The sequence below is a fragment of the Gymnoscopelus microlampas genome (assembly GCF_963454915.1).
Source record: "Gymnoscopelus microlampas genome assembly, chromosome: 2".
Taxonomy (NCBI): domain Eukaryota; kingdom Metazoa; phylum Chordata; class Actinopteri; order Myctophiformes; family Myctophidae; genus Gymnoscopelus; species Gymnoscopelus microlampas.
In genome coordinates, this window is record NC_139939.1 from 32,755,147 (window position 1) to 32,779,602 (window position 24,456).

A 24,456-nucleotide genomic window follows, 5' to 3' on the forward strand; every position below is an offset into this window, starting at 1 on the left:
TGAAGAGAACCACTAAGTGATCATTTTACCTTTTTTCTTCAGCATGGCTGCCATGAGTTTATCCTCTTCTTCTTCCCTGTAAAAACATACAAGATGGATCACCAAGACTTGCAAAGCAGTTATCCATTACTACCATCTAGACTCTAGAGCTTGCCCGATATATAAGTTTGGTCGATATATAGGCCATTGACTTTTTTGACCAAATAGGCAATTATGCAGGCAATGTGTCCCGATTTTAAAGCACTTTCAACCTGGTGTCCTTTTTTGTCCTGGCGTATTTTGGTCATGCCACTGTCGGCGAAAATCTTCAAAAGTTTACGCAAATGTTCAAAATAGCAGGTCTACAACGTGTGACGTGATGCGACATGCTGTGAGGGCGTAAGTTGTTTTTGGTACAAAACATCAGTAATCAATGGTCAAAATCAGACCCACAAATCTGGTATCGGTCAGGCTCTACTACAGTGGTGTGTATTTGACTACTGAGACAGGTGATAATTAAGCAATTACCTCTGTCTGTCCTGGTCCATGGTATTGATGATTTGGTTGCGCTGTTCAATGATGGTGACAAGTTCAGCCATCAGCTCCTGTTCTCGACTCTTATCCTCATCACTCCACTCTTTCTCTGAGAGAAAAAACAAAGCAAGAAAGAAATAGCAGTAATTAAAGGTTTTGATATGTAACCATATAATCCTTGACAGATATACTGTATTAATATCTTATTGAATTAATTCCAAGACAAATAAAAAATAGTGAGGTGGGTAATTTTTTCCCTTCATATCTATCTATCTATCTATATCTATATATACATACACACACACACACACACACACACACACACACACACACACACACACACACACGCCTGGGTTCAGAAACACATCACACAGAGATGCTGAACCCCTGCTTCCGACGAGCAGGTTGGCGCCTTGCACGGTTTCCTCTGCCATCGGTGTATGAATGGGTGTGTGAATGGGTGAATGTAATGCACAATCTATGTAAAGCGCATAAATGCACCATTTACCATTTAGAGCAAAACACTTTAAACTGAATATTTCTTCCAACATACCTGGTTTATTGAGGAGACATCTCAACTCGTATTCCACGTCTGCCTGCCTCTCTTCCAGGTTCTGCTGCTTGGCCCTGCAATCAGAAACATACACAGGTTTCAAACCAGCAATTCACCCATTATTCACTTGTACACATGCTCACAATGTAGAAACCTCATATCCCCATATTTATACTTTTTATGTTTTTCCTAAATGAATGCCCTACGTCGTCATACAAGGGTGTCACACAAAAGTCGCGAAAATAGCTAATCTACAGTAGATCTGCTATTTCCGCTATGAGAGGGAAAGTTGAACTGGATAAGAGTGTCTGTGGGTTTTATGAATATTGAACCAATAGAAAGTAATAACGAGAGCGTGTGACAAAATAATAACTACAGCAGATCCATTTTCCATTTCCTGAAAAGCAGCGGTTTTAGACATACAAGCCCGACAGCGACAATATACAGTTTTCATGTCATTCTCAGTGGTGGAAAGTAACTAAGTACATTTACTTAAGTACTATACTTAAGTAACATTTTGATGTATTTGTACTTTACTTGAGTATTTCCAATTTCCAGTACTTTTACTTCTACTCCACTACATCTCAGAGGCAAATATTGTACTTTTACTCCACTACATTTACTTGAAAACTTTAGTTACTAGTTACTTTTCAGATGTAAATTATTACATTATAAAACACACATTAACCACTTTAAACCTATTTTAAACCTAGGCTATTTGAAAATAGCAGATCTACAAGCTCACAACGCGTCGCATCGCGACGCGTTGTGAGCTTGTAGATCGGCTATTTTCAAATATTTAGTACTTTTACTTTTGGTACTTTAAGTACATTTTGATGCCAATACTTTTGTACTTTTACTCAAGTACATTTTTAATTCTGGACTTTTACTTGTAACTGAGTATTTTTATATTGCAGTATTGGTACTTTTACTTAAGTAAAGAATTTGAGTACTTTTTCCACCACTGGACTCATTCTGATACGTACGTATAGACCAGCTCAGCCTCCCGTCTAACCAGTAAGTGCTTCTCATGGATGAGAGTGAACCAGTCCACCAGTAGATGTTCCTCTTCCTCATCTGAACACACAGCAGAGTTACAGGGTAAGGAGGCATTCACATACAGGTCATTCCCCTTTATATCCTATCTTTTAATCTATTAAGACCAGGAACGCACCTGTGTCATTTTAGATTTGAGCTATAACCATTATTACATACTTTGAAAAATAGCAGATATACAAGCACCGAGTGCCGCGCTACGAGCTTGTAGATCTGCTATTTTTTTTTTTAAATGGTGAGAATTTGTGCAAATCTTTGATTATATATATTCTTTTAAAGCAAACATTTTTAACTCAAATCTTTGCTTCTGGGGGTCCCTGGAACAAAATATTTTGAGATGGGGGTCTGTGGCCAAATACATTTTTTGTTGTTTGGTTGCCATATCAGTGGTGCTCAAGCTTTTTCCATGTCAAGGACCCCCAAATGTATATGTATTTGGCCACGGGCCCCCCATCTCAAAATATTTTGTTCCAGGGACCACCAGAAGCAAATATTGGAATAAAAAATGTTCGCTTTAAAAAAATATATATACATACAGTATATATTCAAAGATTTTTCAAAAATAGCAGATCTACAAACACAGCCAACTGTAGCTCATATTAAGGGTATATTTCTTGGCTTGCAGCAATAAGTACACTGGGTCACAATAAAGATCATTGCAAACTGTCCCAGAGTTATGCTTCAAAAGTCCTTTAAGTACAATCATCATGGGTCAATAACGTGTTTAGCATCTCCAGGGAACAGTTCTGATTTAGGATAACCGACTAGTTTCCTTAGAAAATAGTCAATGGCCACGTAGCAATTTTTCAGAATCGTCACGTGGAGTATAACACAATGTGATAAAAGTGTTTTTTAAATGTTCCGTGTCTCCAGAATGAGCAGTGGAGCATCTCAGAAAATTAGCTGTGTGATGTCAATCGGGTAATCTGACTCGGCCTCTAAATACTTTAACAAAAAATAATCACATACTGCCATATACCACACCAGTACACACAAGTAAACACATTACGATGTGTCTAAAATCGCTAAAGTGCCCTGTTCTGTGCCTGCAAATGTGATTTGACACCCTAGCCATGACGTCATCAGCAGTTAAAGTTTTAAGCTATCTACAGCCCGCCTCTGAACCACAGAGCAAGTACACAGAAATTGTGGCATCTTATAATAAGCATTATTGAGGAGCAATCATATTGAGAAATGGTTGAAAAACAGCAGTGTTCCTTTAAGCATTATGAACTTATTATTCATCAACCACAAAAACACTATATCAATCTGGAACCAGTAATTAAACAGAAGTAACTGTAAGCATCTACCTTACAATTGGAACCTGCGCCAGAACGGTTGTCAGTATGTCGGTTGTCAGTATGTACGTTGCATCACTCTTGCCAGATTGCATGTCAGTATGTCATCACAACAAACCAACCTGTTACCAAGACGACGATGACGATGAGACGGTCGTCCCGAATATGGACACAACGCCAGTGTGACGTAATCTCACGACAGCATGACATCACATCCTACCTAAACTTTACACTACATCATCACAACAAACCAACCTGTTACCAAGACGACGATGACGATGAGACGGTCGTCCCGAATATGGACACAACGCCAGTGTGACGTAATCTCACGACAGCATGACATCACATCCTACCTATAAATTCTAGGATGCCGTCAGATCGCACCAGTTCGACGGCTTCCATAGTGATAAATAGTAATAATCTATAACCATAGAAAGAGTCATAAATGCTCATAATCATACTTATAAACTAGGCCCATTCATCATAACTACTTAGGTGATTCCTGCCTTCTCCTTTTCTCCCATTCTGCAGGCTCTGCCATGATAACCTGTGGACCTGACGACGTCGCCACTGTCTTTCACAACATTTCATTCTTATCCACCCTTTACACAAATAAACTGCTAACTTCATCTCCTGCGATTTCAACTATCTTTTCACATTGTACACCACTGCACCCTCCCCACAGGTCTGCCATACCAGGTCTGAGTAATCACAAAGTGGGTTTTGGTCATTGGAGAGGTGATTGTGATGGATATTTTAAGAAAGCCAATCTGTTCTTCTATCTATTCTGTACCGTCTAACTTTATCTGAACCATAGGGGTTTAAACTCACAGCAGGGGTCTTTGGTCAAACCACTCTTCTCAGCTACAGCTGTCAATCTAACAGCTGAGCTCTTTCCCCCATGCTACATTCACTGTGTCAGCGATTTGTATGTGTGTAGCTATGTCTGTGTCGATCTTATCTTTAGTCCAGACCTTCTATGACCATTTAGGAGAGCATCTTTAACTGTGTGTTTGCCTCTCATATCTTTAGTTCATACCTTATATGACTATTTAGGATAGTATCTTTGGTACAATGTGGGGTATAAAGACTGTGTAAGATGGGTGTTTGGGAGGCTGGTGCCCGGATGGGCTGTGGGAGCAGGGTGAAAGCCCTGCTCCTCATTGTTGCTGTATGCTGTCTCTGCTGAAAATCTTCCGAATAAACAACCTTAAAACTTCATCGAACGGAATATTATTTTTCCATAACAGTTGGCGTTGTCGGCAGGATTCATATTTCATCATCATAAACATAATTATGATTATGGATACTGGATCAAAAGAACTTAAGGGTGAAGGACTTTTTGGGAAAAAGATTATCTAAAAGCAGATCCGGACCACATCCAGACGATGGAGGACAAAGAGGAGACCGCCACAGAAGCAAGCGATGCAGAATCAACTTCTGATGATCTTCTTCAACAAACTACACGATTGGAACCTTGCAGATAAATCTATTCTGTGATGACATCAAGGGAACAGCTTCAAGCCACAGAGGGAAGGAGCAGAGCATGCCACAGCAGAACGTGTGTGGACACCGGCCATGAGAGCAGCATCAACGATGAAACCATGTAACAGCGGAGGTGACGAAATCGACACCTGGTCAAACACCAAGAGACTTTGCCACAGCAGGAGGACCAAGGCTCAGAGAGCCACAGAGAGCCACAGAGAGCGATTCGTAGCCACTGAACAGTGGAACCACTAGCCAAGTGGAGCTCGCTGTCAGAGACATAACCAAATGGACCCGTACGCCAAGTGAAGATGGAGGAAAGAGCCATGAAGACTGGAAAACTATATTCGATAACTAATGTGTAAAATGTTTCTTCGTACTGCCTAATCTCTGGCAAATCAACGTCTGGAAGGGTGAAAATCAATTATGGTGTGAGTCCATTCAGAGTCGACATCTGAAAAATAACTGTACAGGAACTGTACATAGTCCGTGAAGACGGAGAGTCCGAATCAGGTGTGAGTCCTTCCATTTATGGTAAATAACTGTACTTAAATAGTGCATAGAATTGGTAAATGCCCTCAGCCTTGAGAAACAGAGATTTAAGGTACAAACAGAGATAGATTTGACATTATACTAAATTGTATACAAAATTGAGCGAGAAGCTCTCAAAACTCTCAAACCTAAACAAGTAGATCACTTTGGATATTATTATTAGGTTAACGGCAGAGTCAGTGATGCCTTCTGTGTCAGGCAATTATGCATCAGTTATAAGTCGCACGTCCTGTAGTCTCCTGATAGTTTTGTCTGATTGATCATACAGTAAATGGTTGAGAAAATATATAGCTTTGTCATTCTAAAAATCTCCTGTCTGTACATGAATATGATTATTCATGTACAAAAACAAAAAACTCTGGAATGTGATGGATATTTTAAGAAAGCCAATCTGTTCTTCTATCTATTCTGTACCGTCTAACTTTATCTGAACCATAGGGGTTTAAACTCACAGCAGGGGTCTTTGGTCAAACCACTCTTCTCAGCTACAGCTGTCAATCTAACAGCTGAGCTCTTTCCCCCATGCTACATTCACTGTGTCAGCGATTTGTATGTGTGTAGCTATGTCTGTGTCGATCTTATCTTTAGTCCAGACCTTCTATGACCATTTAGGAGAGCATCTTTAACTGTGTGTTTGCCTCTCATATCTTTAGTTCATACCTTATATGACTATTTAGGATAGTATCTTTGGTACAATGTGGGGTATAAAGACTGTGTAAGATGGGTGTTTGGGAGGCTGGTGCCCGGATGGGCTGTGGGAGCAGGGTGAAAGCCCTGCTCCTCATTGTTGCTGTATGCTGTCTCTGCTGAAAATCTTCCGAATAAACAACCTTAAAACTTCATCCGAACGGAATATTATTTTTCCATAACATGATGCACGTCACCTCTTTCTGAAGTGGGTATTTTCAAAGCCTGCCGTGGATTTAGGAGAGCACAAAACTCTCTCTCACACTGTGAGGTGCCTGTAAGGTGGCACTGCAAAGTGAACGACGCGTCACGCTAGACGTTCGGGCCGCGTAGCGGCCCGAACTTCTAGTAACTATACATAACAACAACAACAACCCAGTTATAAGGAAAGCTTGTTTAGATATAATGTTTCGATTGGGGTACCATTGGGGTTGTCTCTCAACTTCCTCTCCAACTCCACTCCTCTCTGTTCCAGCTCATCCAACTGCTTCTCCAGCTGGCTCATCTCTCCATGGATGTCTTCCACGGGGATATACTGATCAGACTGCACCTGGATTCACACACACAAGTTTATTGTATTTCTTTTTCTGTTATTTGTATTTATTTTGTATGGTGTTTTTATTGTCATATGGATCTCCCTTGGGTCTGAAATAAAGATTGAACACACACACACACACACACACAAAATATGTTTCTGATACGTACTGTATCTACATGTCCATAGAAGCTGCACTGCATTTTCATTCACACAGTCCATTAACCACATGAACCCTAGCATCCCAATACTGTAGCAGATTTGCAACGTGATGCGTTGTGAGCTTGTAGATCGGCTATTTTCAGTGAAAAGTAAAAGGTAGAGGGGAAAAAAGGAGGGGACCAAGTTTAGACACCAGGGGGAGCCCGGTCAACTAAGTATATTGGGCTTAACTGGTGAAGTTTCCCAATTAGTGCTGAACTGTGCAAGGTAAAATTCTTGCAACACATTGATCCATTGACCCTTAATAAATTCTGGATTGATGACCTAATTATTTGTGAAGCCACTGAGAACATCTTGGTATTCCCCTGGTATTCCCTGCTAATCCAAAACCTTTTTAAACAAGATCTATGTACTTTCTTTGACAATTTGACAATTTACAATTTCACCCCCCCCCCCTTTATTTCTTTATTTCTTTACTGCCTTTATTTATAGTACAGTAAAGATATGATCGGAAATGGGGAAAGAGTCACGGAGTGACACGCAGCAAAGGTCTGTCAGGCTCGGGAATCGAACCCGCCAGTCGGCAGAACCTGTATGGTACATGCCTTAATCACTAGGCCATCGGCACTCAAGGGCAGCATCTATTATCGATCAGTGATGTACCTTCTCTTTTTGACCCTGGTGCTTTGTGAGTGATTAGCCCAAAAACAATTACCTTGCGTTTGATAAGTGGGAAGCCATGGCCTGGGGCTGGGGGTCTCGCTGGACGGGGGCCTTTGGGAGGTCTGGCTTTGGAGTCAGCAGGGGACGGAGAGGCTTTCCTATTAAATGGATTCTCCTTACAAATCCGCTAGAAAGAGGAAAGAATCGAGAAGCTTAAGTATGATGTGCAAAATGTGCTAATCATATTTTTATCGAGAGGTCTTTCTATTACCTTGTTGTTTGAAGGCGGGGGCCCCGAGGCCAGAGGGCTAGGTGTCGCCGGGGGTCTTGGTGGAGGGGGTCTGGCCCCTCTGGTCCCCGAGTTGCGATTTATCTGCGGGGTGGCTGGTGCTGAGCTGGTATTGGACGGCGCGGGAGGAGGGGAGGAGCTTGGGGAACGCTGGGTCAGATGTTCCGTGGAGGAGGAGAAAGGGGAAGAGGCCAAGTCAGGCGGTCCGCAGATGTAAGGCTCTGACACGCTTTTGGTGAAGGGGTGTTCCTGGCTTCTGTTGACTCCATGTCCCAGGGGTGCCTGGGAAGAGCTGTGGTCTGAACCAGAAGAAAGACTCTCTGTGCTGAGAGCTGGAGAGGGAGAGCAAGAGGAGGACTGAGAGTGAGGGAGGCCTGAGGAGAACAGGAGGATAAGTAGCAGCAACAGAGTAACAGAAGAGGGTGGACGTTGAAGCAGAAGTCAAAAAGAAATTAGGTGGATAAAGGATGGAGAGACAAAGAGAGGGAACAATGTCAATAAACACCCGAGGCATCTTAAGTCTAAGTTATACTCACAGCGTGAGTCACAGCGTGACACGTTGTGAGCTTGTAGATTAGCTCGGCACAACTGAGTAGAAATCAGGCTTTAATGATTGATGACTTTAACAAAGTGGTTCTTTTGAAACAGTATGCAAACAAATACATTAGATTATTCAGTAAACACTAAACTTTACTGATTCATCTATAAATTCTAGTCAAGAGTATGGCGTATAATCTACCTGGGTTCGCGGAAGCTGGTCGTGGAACGCGGGGTGCGGGCCGTTTCTTGCTCGTAGACGCCCCTGGGCTGGCAGAGCGAGAGGAGCTACCTCCGCTGGGGGGAGTGTCTGCATCCGCGGCCGCCTGTGTGATGCTGTACCAGGGGTGAATAGCCGCTACTGTCGGAGGAATCACACCTCCTCCTGCCTCTTCCTCATCCTCTTTATCACCGCCGTCGTCGTCGTCTTCATCATCATCAAAGGGGTTGGCGGGTGGAGGAGGTGTGCTAGGTCTGGACCCCTCGCCTTTGAGAGAGGACAGAGAGCCTGCGTTGGGGGGTGTTGCTAGTCCAGCTGGGGGAGGGGGAGGGGCTGGCTTCTTCTTGGGTTCTGATTGGACCAAGGCAAGCCAGGGTGGATCTTTGGGTTTGGGGGTGTCACTGGACAGGCTGGAGATGTTAAGACACACAGAGGGGGTCGGGGACACGCAGGGGGAGATGATTCAATAAAGACAAATGAAGACATGACGAGACAAATAGACCACATACCGTAATGACACACAGTTCCGAATGATGGAATGGAGGAATTTAACAGAAATGTGGATACCTTCCAGGAGAGTGGGACCTTTCTCGTGGTTTAGGAGGAAGCAGAGGCTTTCGATGTTTACCTGTGATTCCAAGGAAAACAAGAGGATGAATAGCAATGAATGATTATGCTTTTTATCTTCATGGTCAGTCACGGCTTGTACTTGGTACTCACCATTGACTGCAACATCTTCTGCCACGCGTGGAGGGCGGAACCTGGGGGCAGGGCGAGGGGGAGGAGTGGGTTCAAGAACCCGACGGGGAGCCGGCACGGGCCGAGGCACTCCTTCTATATGGATAACAGGAGTGGGAGGGAGATCCCCATTAGCAGTCTCTTTGGCAGGTGACTCTTCCTTCTTTCCCTCCTCTTCCTCTTCATCGCTCTCATCAAAAGGGTTGGGAGGAGAAGCTGGAGGCGGATTCTCTGTCGTCTCTGTACTGCCGTCGCTCTCTTTTTCATTTTCTGAAGTGTTTGTTTTGTCAGTTGTAACAGAAGAGACTGTTTTGTCAGTTGTAACAGAAGAGACTGTTTTGTCAGTTGTAACAGAAGAGACTGTGATTGAAGGCACTATGACAGAGTCTTTGGCTAGTGTGGCATCACCATCTGCCACCTCGACTCCCTTTCCCTCATCACTCTCGAAGGGGGTGGTGTGATGAGGTGTGGCTCGTCCAATCCTGGCAGACTGAACTCCCGGTACCGGCTTGCTAAGGTCTGGACGTCCATTTTGATTGGCTAAGGCGGGCCTGTTAAAGTGGTGTTTGCAGGTCAAGGACCCAGAGTCGTTTTCCAGTTTGTAGGATCCAGGAAGCAGAGTGCTGCTACACTCTCGGCACCTGACAGAAAAGTTAGGAAGCGAGGGGATCAACAAGACTCTTGACTGAATCAGAAACCACGTACATGAGATAATTAAAGGTTGAGTGGCTCTTGCTTGACATGCATTGTTTATTCTTGAACCCCTCTCTTTAAAGAACTTTTTAGGTTGGCATCAGCCTTAATTACATACAAATATTAAAAGCAAGACATGACAGTTCACTTTTCAAATCTGTGGAGGTTACATGGCACACTTGCAGAAGATTAGCAGTGGTGGGTTAAAGTACAGGTCAATTTTACTAGCTGTAGCTCACCTGAAACAGTTGCGGTGGTAGAGCTTTCCATCCACCAGGATCCTCTGCACCAGGTGGACATGTTTCTGGCAGGCGGCACAGGTACTGCTGAGGGTACTGCGCTTTACTGACACTTCTACCTCCACATTGGCCTGAGCAGCCTGGGTCAGCGAGTGCAAGTGCCCAGGATGGAGTTCACATGCCCAGGATGGAGTTCACATGGACAGGGAAGTTGGGGAAGGGGGGAAGATGGAGAGGAGAGCAGATGGGAGGGTGGGAGATCAAAAACGGAGTCAGGATTAAAGGATGTGGATCGATCTGCTTAGCTAGTTATGAACTATGTCCTGTTGGTTACTGTATCATTGATTGGGCATTGATTCATATAGCTGGTGAAGTCTTTCTCAATAGAAAACATCATTTGATTGTCATTATAGATTGACTGATAAGTGTTGAGATTAAGGTTTGTATTTGTCAAAATCCAAAACAGTTAAGGTTAGCAACAGCGAGTCTAGCCAACTATTTTAGCAAGAACCGCTAGGAGGCATTTTGGGGATGATTATTTGGGTTAAGCATAACAAAATAAGTAATTACAAGTAGAATATGCCCAAAGTTGGCACACAGTGATAGACAAATATGTAAACATTTGTTAGTAGTCTTTCAATTTATGCACACATAGAAGGTTTAAAATGTAAACAAATGACTGATGTATGTTGTTTTATTTTGACCGCCCCTAGCACCCACAACCGTAATCCTACTGTCTAGGCTCCGCCCCTAGCCTCCACACCCGCAATCCTACTGTCTAGGCTCAGGACTAGAGAGTGGCAGGGTGGTCGAAGGTGAGGAACAAGAACAGGAAGAAGAGGGAAAGGAATGGATTTCCGACTGAAGTGTGCGTGCGTGTGTGTGTGTGTGTGTGTGTGTGTGTGTGTGTGTGTGTGTGTGTGTGTGTGTGTGTGTGTGTGTGTGTGTGTGTGTGTGTGTGTGTGTGTGTGTGTGTGTGTGTGTGTGTGTGTGTGTGTGATGTGTGTGTGTGTGTGTGTGTGTGTGTGTGTGTGTGTGCGCGTGCACGCCAATATATGAGGGTATGGGGAATGAAGAAGAGAAGTCGACGAAGGCATGTGAAAGAAAGGAGACAGGATACAAAGGCTATCTTTAAAGACTAACTCTGTTGCCTTGCCCACCCGCCCCCCCCCCATCATGCAGGGCAATAGCCACTTTATTGTGCAGTCATACACAAATGGCAGCATGTATTACCAAGGCTCTGTGGTGTACAGAACTGGTCAACACATATTCCTTTAAAAAGGTCTAAACAGTACATGCAAAACGCTTATGTAAAATGAAACCACTACAGTAGCATTATACTGTCCATCACTGCAACAAAGCATAACAAAGCTAGTTTTGGCAATAGGCCACATATCAAGTACCACTATTTATGGCAGCCTAGGTAACAACTGGGAAACACAGTCTAAGGTGTCTGAGGAAATGATCAATGCCCATTCAAATTTTAAAAATCTGACTGGTAAGAAATTGACCTCGCCAACTCAACACAAAAACTATACAACTTATAAGTTAACATGCAAATGAATTATAACATGTAGGTACAGCAGTGGTGTAAAGTAACTAAGTACATGTACTCAAGTACTGTACTTAAGTACAATTTTGAGGTATTTTTACTTTACTGGAGTATTTCCAATTTTCAGTGCTTTTACTTCTACTCCACTACATCTCAGAGGCAAAATATTGTACTTCACTACAATTATTTGAAAACTTTAGTTACTAGTTACTTTGCAATGATCAATTATCATATTATAAAACATACATTAATCACTTTAGCCCTATTTTATACATCGGCTATTTGAAAATAGCCGATCTATAAGCTCACAACGCGTCGAGCTTGTAGATCTGCTATTTTCAAACATTTTTATAAACATTTTTACTTTTGCTTTTGGTACTTTAAGTGCATTTTGATACCAATACTTTTGTACTTTTACTCAAGTAAAATTTGAATTCTGGACGTTTACTTGTAATGGAGTATTTATATTTTGCAGTATTGATACTTTTACTTAAGTAAAATATCTGGGTACTTTTTCCATCACTGAGGTACAGTACAAGACAATAAAACATATTTTTTATAGGGTTTTTTAGATTCATATCAGAAAGGGTACATGACATGTATTGCATGCGGTAATTCCAGTACTGTTTGTCCCCATGCCTTCCGCAAATACCAACTCCATGCTCCTACCTCCGGCTCTACTGATTTGTCTTCCAGTGGGGCCACAGGCCTTTTCTGGGCAGGCTCATTGTGACCTCTACCGCCTGGCCTCTTCAAAGACGCTGGGTTTGCTACAGGACGGAAAGTCAGTGGTTAGTTAAGTTAACCATATGTTAACCCATTAAGACCTGAAGCCGATTCTACAAATGCCCTTTAAATCCCAACAGTATTCTGAAAAAAGTATGTTCGATATCAGTGGTGCTCAAACTTTTGCATGTCAAGGATTCCCAAAATATGTATTTGGCCACCGACGCCCACCTCAAAATATTAACCCCCAGAAGCAAAGATTTGAATAAAAAAATAATATATATATATTCAAAGATTTGCACACATTTTCACGATTTTCCAAAAATAGCAGATCTACAAGCTTGTATATCTGCTATTTTTGAATAGCCAAAGGGTAAAATAAGGATTTTTTAGCTCAAATCTAAAAATGACACAGATGCGTCCCAGGTCTTAATGGGTCAATACAATATAACTAACACAACTGCAGGGGTTGTCCTTTGTCTACCTGCTCTTCTATTGAGAAAAGTATATCCTGTGGTCAGGTTAGGACCACTACTGCTTGAGAAGTGGTATTCCATGAAGCTCAAACAGGCTGTCTGTATTAGCTATTATAGGTAATACGGAATATTTTAGGACTCCCTCCAAAAACGAGATGCTACATCTCAAGGGGCTATTCCTAATAAACAATTTCAATCATTAGCTCAGATGTAGAAATTTCGATACACACCTGATAAAGTCTTTTCGTGTCTTTGATATTTACAACAAGACTAATCCTGTAAGGTTTTAAGTCTGTGTGTGCCTTATAAGCGCTGGCAATTTTTACACTTTCAGAGTTAAATTAGTAGTATTCCTACCGTTCGACTTGTTGGTAAAGAAGTTGTAGTACTGGGAGACATAGGTGATGATGCTAAGTCGGTCCGGTACTTTCATGGACACCATGTCCTCCGCGTCCAACAGGGCTGGTATTCCAAGTTGCGTCTCGGCCACCTCAAATGCCTGAGAAGGGAAAAACGGGGCAAGAAAGGGAGTGAGGAAGCAAGGAAGGTCAAATGGAACAAAGAATACAAAGAGGTGGTGGGGAGATACAAAGGCTGCCTGGTAAGTTACTTTGGTGCACGTGTTTTGTGTGACTGTGAGCACAAATTAAAGTGACCCTGGGCAAGCCCACATGACAGCAGAGACAGGACACCCTGAATAACATATCCAATCTATTCATCCATCTAATCATATCCATCTATAAATTGATTATCTGTTCATAATTAAAAGTTTTGCACATTCGTAATCCAATAACTGGTTTAGGTATGAATGAATCATGTAAAAACGTCTAATGTATGTGTCAGTGCAGCTTACGGCAACTAACTTTCATATAGTCAGGTTATTGGAAATATAATTGAGAATGAAATGCTCTATTCCAGAGGGATGACACAGCCCATGCTAAAATGCTGCAGTTCCACCTTCCAAAGTAGTCAGTGCAACCAGCATTCTGCTTTTGTTTATGTGGAGTAATTTCCATGCAGATACTGTACTGCAGTTTCAATCATTGTAATTCAGTTGAAAGTTATGTCATCAAATACCCTGACAAAATTGGGCCAAATCGGGATTAGACCATTCAGACCAGAGTATATATTGCACTGACCGACATATCTGCGACTGCCATTATTTGAGAACCTTGCATCCCTCTTTTTGGTATATCAATGTCGTTATAGTTCATTGTGTAATTAAAGTTAGTAGTTATTTGAGTCTGTGAATGTTGGGAACGATGCAAGTCGTACCATTTAAACTGCTATGTGGCACAGATATTATATGAAGCTCGGCCAATCAGTTAGGCCAACAGATTGTGTTAGCCAATCAGGGACTTAATATGACGTGACCTACATTTTCCCGAACAGAGATTGTTCAGGAGATTGTATGCATGTATACAGATATTCGTGTTTTTTCGGTGCTTGTAAACCGTTAGTCCATCCGAATTGTCATTCGGCTCTGCACACCTCTGGGTTATATATGAGACACATTCGCCAAGTTTGAGACCGAACTTTCGGACGGACGCTGTGCGAGTTATGCCAGGGACAAATTGTGTGTGACACACAGGCAGACACACACACACACACACACAGATTCTGTGAATTATAGTATAGATATAGATAGATAGATATGTCATATATTGATTGAAGTTATTATTATATACTTAAAGCAGAACTAGTATGTAACTTTCCTCTTCTACCCCGGATTTGAACCCGGTTTCCTGCGCAAGTGCTGAAAACTTTACCATTGAGCTAATAAAGCCGAACTGCTTGCTCGGGGGATAAATTGAATCTTGACCATCAGGTCCAAATTCGTGTCAGATCCTGTGTCTAGTGGGACATGACCTTTGACACGATCTAAATGTCTCAATAGAAGAGCAGGGAGACAAAATACAACCAGCCCAATTGTAAGTTATATTGTATTAACATACTCTACCATACAGATTGGACAAAATTACATTTTATTCATTAAAAAAATAGTTACATAGTGAGGCTTACAGAGTAATTTACTTTTTATGGCGTGGCTCTGCAAGAGGCTAGCAGTGTATGAGAATGTGCGTGTGCGTGTGTGTGTGTGTGTGTGTCTGTCTGGAGCTAATCTCGCAAACCACTGGACCAATCAGCACAAACTTTGTATGCACTACAGAAGTACCTCCACTAAGGTTTCTTTCACATAAGTTTTATGCTTTTTGAAATATTTAACCTTGCCCAAATTTTGAGTCATACATCACAAACGAATGAAGTCACAGATGAAGTCCGAAAGATTGGAGCCATGTCCAAGATCCACATTGGAGCCACACTGTATGTGGATGCTGACTAGATCTACATCATTTCCTCGTTCTAAAGTTACTTAAAAGTTAAATCTGCCCAAATAGAAACTTTGATCAAATCAAAGTTTTTCAAATTTATTAAGAATGTGTGCACTTTTTTTTTTACATAATTGGTCAAAACATAATATTAACAATTAGCAGTGATAAGCAGACTGGGACTTCTCCAAAATCGGGATCGACATCGGACCCAAAACATCGGTCAAGATCTAGTTTAAAGTATTTAAATCAAGACTTTGGCACCTATGGTCCACAGTCAGTTTAACATGTCCAACACTCTTAATTAATCAAATCCAGCACAGCAGCTTTACATGCTGTTGGGATTGTTTAAGACCTAGGATAAAGGCATGCTCAGGCCAGTGAAACCCTCCTCTGTTTAGAGAAACTTGAAACGCAGCCAGGGAGACAGAGATTGGTTAGTTTGTTTCTGCTGCTACCACCAGCTGCTCCACTCGACTCTGAAAGCTGCTGGCAAAAAGAACGTAAAGCATACGCCAAAGCTGAGCTCACTCTAAGTATGGTCTGATTTCATCTGCCATAACACAGGCTTTGATGAATGAGTCAAAAGCAAGCATCATGCCATTTTCATCTATTGGTTTAATTGTTCCTTGAACTGCAAATGGCTTATATTTAATATATTCATATTATTTATTATATTTGGCAAGTAAGATTCTTCCTGACCTGAAATGATCCCTCTGCTTCTCTTTCCTTACGTCAACAACTAACAACAATTGCCTCCAAAATACACACTCATCCTGTACACACAGCTGTCATATCTAGTGTTGACTACTGAGTAATTCTGCTCAATAATAGCAGATACAATGCCTAAAGCTGAGTGACATCTAGTAGTAGGCTATGGAGCCCAGCCAACTCATCCTCCCACCAAGGAAGGAAGGAAAACACTTAGTGTGGCACCTAATTACAGAATATTATAACAACAAGTCACAGGTTGCTCACAACTCCACAACATCATACAGTAAAACTGACTCACCAGTCGGTTGTTCTCGTACACATTCTCTTTAGACAGCGTGTCAAAAGCTCTGGAATGACAAAACAGACAGACATAAATCACATGAACCCCAGCGTCCCTATTCTGGGCATGTCATAATGGGCAAACATTCAGCAAAAATAGGTAAACATTCAGCAAAAATAGGCAAACATTTTGTGAAAAACATCTACACGGTGTTGTGAGCGTGTAGATTGGCCATTTTCAAAGAAGAGATTTGGTGTAGAAGTGAAAAAGGAGGGTACCAAGAATAGACTCCTGGGCACCCTAGTCCACTAAGCATATATGGTTTAATTAAGTGGTAAAAAGAAAAAAATCTTTACTATCTAATCTTTATTATAAAAACTAAATTAGGAGATAAATGAGCACACAACACAGCCATAGAAAAAACTAAAATGCATGAAAAGGAGCAGTATCTTTTGGGCTTATTCACTTGTATAAGAACATCGAGTAATAATGGCCCATGCAAAGACCACAGCAATTATCCTGTGCTGCGCACATTTACTGAGGCTACACATTTACAGGATAGCCCATCAAAAAGCTATAATGGGCACAGTAGTGAGACAGACCAAAGTTGTTAATTAAGCTGAGCTAGTTAACGACTACAACATGGCCAGCAGTCCCTCCGAACATATAAACAAACAAACAAAAACTAGGATGAAAGGACAGACGGTGCTGAGTCAAACAGGAGAGACGGGCTGATAATTACAAGGAGGCAGATCTGATGACCCTGGAGCAAGGAACCAAACCCAGGCTCCCGCAGTAAACATCCTGCAGTAAAACTGGAAAATCTGAGAGCTGTTTTTGGATAAAAGCTTGCTTGTGTGTAGAAGTGCTGGTTCATATCGCTGATGTCGGGCAGAAACCTCGTACCTCCATATTTAAACTTCAAAATGTATGCCCTACTTCATCATACAAGAGAGTTGCACAAAAGACAAAAGTAGTGAAAATAGTCGATCTACAAGTTCACAACGAGTCGCGGTGCGTTGAGAGCTTGTAGATTGGCTATTTTCACTATTTTTAAAATAATTTTAAAAAAGGAACCATTTGGGACATACAAGGTTTCCACCCGACAGCAACAATATGGTTATTAGTGTATGTACTGGACGACTTAACGGAGGAACAAACACCACAACCTTGAGAGCTTGATCCATGCAGTGTTCACACAAGAAGAAAAATGTTCCTGACCAAGTGCTGTGTTGGAGCTACACAAAGTGACCTCTGTTCTCTTAATCTAACTCCCACAGCCACAAATGCACTTAGCAGCAACACTAATATCATCAGGCTCACCTCACAACTCACTGCCTTTTTAGGGAGCCACTCAGTCATAACTAAAAGAACAGCCATTACAGCACTGTAGATGATGAAACTGGATCTTCTTCAAAAATGTTTTACTCTTTAACTGTTGTTAGGGTTTTCCAGGCCAGACTGACTTAACTGGCAGTAGCAGGCGAGACTGTGACAAGGATAAGAGAGTAGAGTGAGTGAACTGTAAATCTAATCCGTTGTGAACTTGTGACTCATGAGTTTTGCTCCTGGGTTTATTTTTGGCAAGAGTACTGCCAAGAAACGGTGAGTGCCGGGTAAATGCTGGACGTTTAGAACCTGCGTGGACTAGTATTAGTGCCAAGTCTGGTGAGATCCACATGCCACGGTTAGGCCAGTCACAATTATTGGATAATCGCAATTATTTGAGACAATCGCAATGAATTTGCATAATCGTCATGAAATTAAATAGAGGAAATAGCAGATCTACAAACTATTATCAAACTATTTTGAAAGTATACAATTATTAAACATGTCAGTCATTTATTTATATATTTAAGTTATTTGTCACATCAATTAAATCGGCAATCGCAATTATTTGCATGACAATTAATCGTCAAGTAAAATGTCCTGATGGTGACAGCTAGTCATGGTCGGGCGGAGAGGAGCATTTTCTTTCCCTTAATTCACAGCAGTAGAATTTACTGATGTGAGCACAGTCAAGGAAGAGATGAATGAGGCCTAAAGAGTTACATTAGTTTAGCTAGGTGAGGTGGTGAAGCGCAGCATAAGAGCATTATATGGAATAATTTCAATTAAGTAATGATATGAACATTTTAACTCATTCACTGCCAGAATTATTCTGGCCGCGTTTGAACACTGCCATATTTTTCATTGAAAAAAAAAAGTACTCAGGAGCCGAGATACAGAATTTTTAAGTTTTAAGTTAACAAGGAAGTGGATGGGAGTCTATATCTTCGAAAAATCATATCTCCTTGGTCTTTGGGTCAAAAAAAAAAAAAAAATCTAAAAAAAATCTAAAAAAAAAAAAATATATTTTTAATTTTTAAAATTTTTTAAAAAGTCGTTTTAGTCGTTCTTGGCAGGCATGGCTTATGGACAGAAGTCGTTTTAGTCGTTCTAGGCAGTATATGAGTTAAGAGATAAAAGGGTAAATGATTCCCGTTATGCAAATAGGAATACTAATTGGACATGTTCTTATTATTTATGTGGGACAGCCCAAGGTACCTATTAGACACCGATAGAGGTCCCTTACTCACAAAGAACATTTGATAGCCCCATGACCTTTCTTCTAGCGCCACCAACAGGCCAGACTTCGAACATTTAAATATATCTTTCTCCTGACAAGTTGTCATACAGCACAAAACTGGTATATGTTCATTCATGTAGAAATGTATCCCTCATGAACAACTATGTAATCCATGAAGCTTAGCATATAGAATTCTCACCATTTGGATTTCTTTCAGAATCTACTTTTGTAACTCCTCCTGGCTCCCGGCCTCCCGCAAATGTTGTCCAATCCTCTGGACCCTCCTGACTCTCATTTTTTTTTAATTAGCTGCAACTCCTAAACCATGTGATCTAGAACTACATTTCTATCATGAGTCCTTGCCTCAATGTGTCCTTGGCACACAGAAAAAAACTACTACAACTGTTGTCCAATGCTCACACAATTTGACTCCAACATACAAAAAAACTTTTGTGCAAATACACCCATAGAAGCATTATTTTAGCTGCCAACTTCAAAACTGTGTACTCTACACTAGAACAAGTCATTATTCCATCCTTGGCACAAACTGCATCAACTGATCAGCTACCTCATTCCTCAACCCCGCTTTCATCCATTCCTCCTCTGCTCTGTCCCTTCATTGCTTTATATTATGGCTGAAAAATATCAATTATTTTCTTAGTGATCATTACTTTAATTATGAAATAACACTTCATATGAAGCCCATGTCTATAATACATTATAAACATACTTATGATGCATTATCTGCATAATAGTGGTTAAACACTGCATAGTCTCGCGTAGCCAGACAACTATTCCACAATCTCCGAATGCTATACAGAGATGCTCATAGGCCTGCGTCCTGCGTCTCTGACGCACCATATTGAAAAAGGACGCATTCACAGCACCCTCGTTGCGTCCATGGGACGCACTACAATTTAGCGGAAATTACCGCGGATTTGAAGGCCATCCGTGGATTTCAAAGCCGTCCGCGGATTACAAGGCATAGTGCAGAAAACAAGAAAAATCTCGGTAAAACACCGCCGTATGGAGAAGTATTCTCTCTCTGTCTCAGGGCATTGCGAGCTGCTGCTAGAGGGAGAGAGTGAAAGTGCTGCGCAACTTACAGCCCAACTTCAAAGCAAGTTAACGATGGCTCGTTGACCCCAATTTGACCACTAGGCAATCAACACTGAACAGCACTAATTAATGGCAGCTGTGATTCTTGTGTCTTTCCGCGCAGCCAGATATCAAATAATTCCCTGTAGAGCAGGGGTCTTCAGTGTTTTCAGGCCAAGGACCCCCTAGCCGAGAGAGAGATGAAGCAGGGACCCCCTCTATATTGTATAAAATTGTGTTTCAGATAAACTTTTGCTGCTCTTTTTTCCCTTTACACACCTATAACTCCAAAAATAGCCGATCTACAAGCTCACAAGTGTGAGCTTGTAGATCTGCTATTTTTGGCTAAAGTTCTCCTCAGAAAAGGGATGCTAGGATTCAAGTGGTTAATGTAAAAAAAAAAATCAAGTACTACAAGTACTACAAGTACTAGTTGTCGGATTTGGAATTGTGTACTTTTCTTTCAGATACATGTTCTACATGAATATAACCATATAAGATGAAACACGAGTTAAACGCTGTGCATTTTTGTGGGACCCATAAAATGTCCCTGGGACCCATCTAAAAGACCACCCTTGCATCCCAGGACCCATTGCATTGAAAACCTAGCAACATCACTGGCTATATAGAGTCTGGAACTACAACTCCCGAAATCCGATTGAGGAAACTGGCACTTCCGTTCACGAAAATATATTTTAAAATATCTTTGCATTTTCTTTTTTAACTCGCATTTCTGCTAAGCAGCAAGCTAAATAGACTTAAATGATTTTGATTTATAGTCGGATAAATTTGCGCGACTGTAAAGACGAAACGGAAGTGGGGAGGAAGCTTCACATCCGGTTTATATTCTAATCATGATCAGAGCTTCCGAGTCCCAGACTGTATGACCGGAAACATTTGAAAATTGTGGGAGGCAACAGTCTGGCCACGCGAGACTAAACACTGCATAATTATAAATACTAATAATGCTTTATAATGATATGAGATTATAAAGCATTTTATAATGACTTATGCAGTATAAATGCACTGTAATCTGCTTATAACACTATATAATTAGAGTTAATCATCACTCTTAAGGACTCATAATGCAATCATAACACATTTTAAAGCCTTTTATAATAACTTGTATGCTCAATATGATAATACTTCATAATCAATGGTCACTCACAGACTTTTTCCTTTGACCAGGACTTTTATAGAGTATTAAAATATCATGATTCTAATTTTATAATTCACTATATAACCACTGTTATAATACATCATCACAGTGTTATTATAAGTCACTATACGTGGTGATTGGGTGCTTTAAGTTAAGTGAACATATTGCAACTTTTTCTGCATACACCCCAAGGAATGTCAATGACCGCTTATAGTGATTTATAATGACAGTTATGACACCATGCAACAGTCAGTTATTACAAAAATGGCAATTATAATACACTAGTATGTCCTAGCCAAAGAATGTCTCGGAGTGTCCAACACTGAAGAAGTATTATAATATTTGACCTTATCATTAAAAAGCGCTTTATAACGTTATTGTTATAAAGCATTATTAGCAAGTATGTGTATAGTGCATTATAGACATGGGCTTCATAGAAAGTGTCACAATATTGTTTTAAACAAATCAACGTGAAAACATTATGAAGAATAAATTCGAATACATTTTTTATAATCAACTAAATTGATTAGTCCAATTAACTACTTAAGGGCAAGACCACTTTGGTAGAGGTTTGGGTTGTGTAGTTGTCTTGCCATGATGTAACTCCAAAAGGTGGACAAGAAATAAAAAAATAATTGCTCCATTGATTAGAAAACCCTAACCCTAGAAATTACATTGTACGGTAAAACAGCTCTCAAAGTCACTCTTTGAGCACATAAATGAACACAAACAAAGCTGATTCAGACAATATAGAACATCACAAAACCCAGTACTGTTTTTTTTTATAATACAAATGTCAACTTCCTGCTGATTTTACTATTTGAAGATCTGGATCCGCGGATCCACTCCAGGTTCTTTTTAATAGGAATAGCAAAATCAACAGGAAGCTAATATTTGTATTAAAAAAAATAGTACTAGCTACTTGGTTTGGTGATGTTCTATCTATATGAATCAACTTTGCTTGTGTTTGTTTACGTGCTAAAAGAGTGACTTTGAGAGCCGTTTCACCGTACAATGTAAGTCGATGAAGAATTTAGAATGATCAATTCCTAATCAATGGAGCAATTATTTTGTATTACTTGTCCACCTTAGTAGTTACTGTACATCATGGCAAGGTAAATACACAACCCAAAACTCCTATTTTATACTTTGTCGTACAACAGTTTCATTCAAAAATAGCTGATCTACAAGCTCACAACTAAACTAAATCAATTAGATCTATTAGTTCAACTGTTGCATCCCTAGTTCATCATATTATTATGACTGGATTAATGTGACATGGCATAGGCTATTGGAGAAGAAGGAAGGGAAGTTTGCACACTGTAAGTTCAGCTTCAGGTGCATGACCTGAAGAAGACCCACAGTGGTCGAAACATTGTCATACTTTTTGAATACATTTTCTACTGGGAGCTGAGCTACAGTGTGCGAACTTTCCTTCTTCTACAATGTACGTATTGTTGTTCAGCACTTTTTTTTGTTGGGATGTGCGTGCTTACCGTTGGACTCTATGGCATAGGCTAATACCTACATGAGGATCACAAAATTATTAATTGGAGCTAGTATCTTCCTGCACAGTAAGAAAATAGACCCTAGATGCCAATTGTAGTTGTACCCTCCCAATACTCCTCCTCTCAACATCCATCCATACCTCAATTTTTCCAGGAAAGTAATTATGTGTAACAAATACTGATGCGCTCTTGCTACGCAATAAAACATCTGACTAATTTGTCAGTCGAATAGAAGGTTCTATGAGTAGCCATGGTCTTCAACACCAAATGCTGACCGAACTGCTGTACTGTGGCCTGGACTGACTACATGTGAACTGTATTTTAATGAGAGCACAGTGGCTGCACAGTGCCATAGAGGGCTTTGATGGCCTGGCATAGCACCAGTGATGTTGCTAGGTTTTCAATGCAATGGGTCCTGGGATGCAAGGGTGGTCTTTTAGATGGGTCCCAGGGACATTTTATGGGTCCCACAAAAATGCACAGCGTTTAACTCGTGTTTCATCTTATATGGTTATATTCATGTAGAACATGTATCTGAAAGAAAAGTACACAATTCCAAATCCGACAACTAGTACTTGTAGTACTTGTAGTACTTGATTTTTTTTTTTACATTAACCACTTGAATCCTAGCATCCCTTTTCTGAGGAGAACTTTAGCCAAAAATAGCAGATCTACAAGCTCACACTTGTGAGCTTGTAGATCGGCTATTTTTGGAGTTATAGGTGTGTAAAGGGAAAAAAGAGCAGCAAAAGTTTATCTGAAACACAATTTTATACAATATAGAGGGGGTCCCTGCTTCATCTCTCTCTCAGCTAGGGGGTCCTTGGCCTGAAAACACTGAAGACCCCTGCTCTACAGGGAATTATTTGATATCTGGCTGCGCGGAAAGACACAAGAATCACAGCTGCCATTAATTAGTGCTGTTCAGTGTTGATTGCCTAGTGGTCAAATTGGGGTCAACGAGCCATCGTTAACTTGCTTTGAAGTTGGGCTGTAAGTTGCGCAGCACTTTCACTCTCTCCCTCTAGCAGCAGCTCGCAATGCCCTGAGACAGAGAGAGAATACTTCTCCATACGGCGGTGTTTTACCGAGATTTTTCTTGTTTTCTGCACTATGCCTTGTAATCCGCGGACGGCTTTGAAATCCACGGATGGCCTTCAAATCCGCGGTAATTTCCGCTAAATTGTAGTGCGTCCCATGGACGCAACGAGGGTGCTGTGAATGCGTCCTTTTTCAATATGGTGCGTCAGAGACGCAGGACGCAGGCCTATGAGCATCTCTGTAGCACTACAGCTAAATCTAGTCTGACAGGCAGAGGACTCAACTGCAGATTAGCTTGACAGACTGTCCGGCCGGATCAGACTCAGTTTGGCCAGGTCACTGCAGCTATTAGAGGCAGGATACTGTCTGCAAACTGTGACACAAAGCTAAGAGGTTGTATTTATTTCCAATTACCAATTTTGTACTTCACTACCACACTCAGTCTGTGGACAAAAACATTCCACAATTAGTCTGTGGGCAACTAGATTCCACACTCGGTCAGTGGGCAACTACATTCCACAATCTGTGGGCAACTACATCCCATACTCAGTCTGCGGGCAACTACATTCCACACTCGGTCTGTGGTCAACTACATTCCACACTCAGCCACTGGGCAATTACATTTCCCACTCAGTCTGTGGGCAACTACATTCCAAACTTGACCACAGGGCAATTACATTTCCCGCTCGGTCTCTGAGGGCAATTACATTACACACTCGGTCTGAGGGCAACTACATTCCACACTCGGTCTGTGGGCAACTACATTCCACAGTCTGTGGGCAA

At 41.1% G+C, this 24,456-nt stretch overlaps 1 protein-coding gene across 3 annotated transcripts in view; it reads right to left on the reverse strand.

Annotated features, from left to right (window-relative positions):
- The window catches only part of micall1a (MICAL-like 1a), a 30,018-nt gene that overhangs the window by 2,644 nt on the left and 2,918 nt on the right, over positions 1 to 24,456 (reverse strand). Inside the window, exons 2-15 of one of the 3 annotated variants that reach the window (XM_084074184.1) lie at positions 16,317 to 16,365; positions 13,332 to 13,473; positions 12,442 to 12,542; positions 10,221 to 10,360; positions 9,271 to 9,929; positions 9,118 to 9,178; positions 8,533 to 8,960; positions 7,776 to 8,167; positions 7,557 to 7,691; positions 6,568 to 6,694; positions 2,053 to 2,143; positions 1,067 to 1,140; positions 508 to 622; positions 30 to 76 (exon numbers count right to left, since the gene is read on the reverse strand). In XM_084074184.1, coding sequence (XP_083930310.1) covers positions 30 to 76; positions 508 to 622; positions 1,067 to 1,140; positions 2,053 to 2,143; positions 6,568 to 6,694; positions 7,557 to 7,691; positions 7,776 to 8,167; positions 8,533 to 8,960; positions 9,118 to 9,178; positions 9,271 to 9,929; positions 10,221 to 10,360; positions 12,442 to 12,542; positions 13,332 to 13,473; positions 16,317 to 16,365 — 2,561 coding nt within the window. Of the gene's footprint in view, positions 1 to 29; positions 77 to 507; positions 623 to 1,066; positions 1,141 to 2,052; positions 2,144 to 6,567; positions 6,695 to 7,556; positions 7,692 to 7,775; positions 8,168 to 8,532; positions 8,961 to 9,117; positions 9,179 to 9,267; positions 9,930 to 10,220; positions 10,361 to 12,441; positions 12,543 to 13,331; positions 13,474 to 16,316; positions 16,366 to 24,456 lie in introns of all 3 variants that reach the window. The other 2 variants (XM_084074185.1, XM_084074183.1) reach the window with 2 other exon arrangements.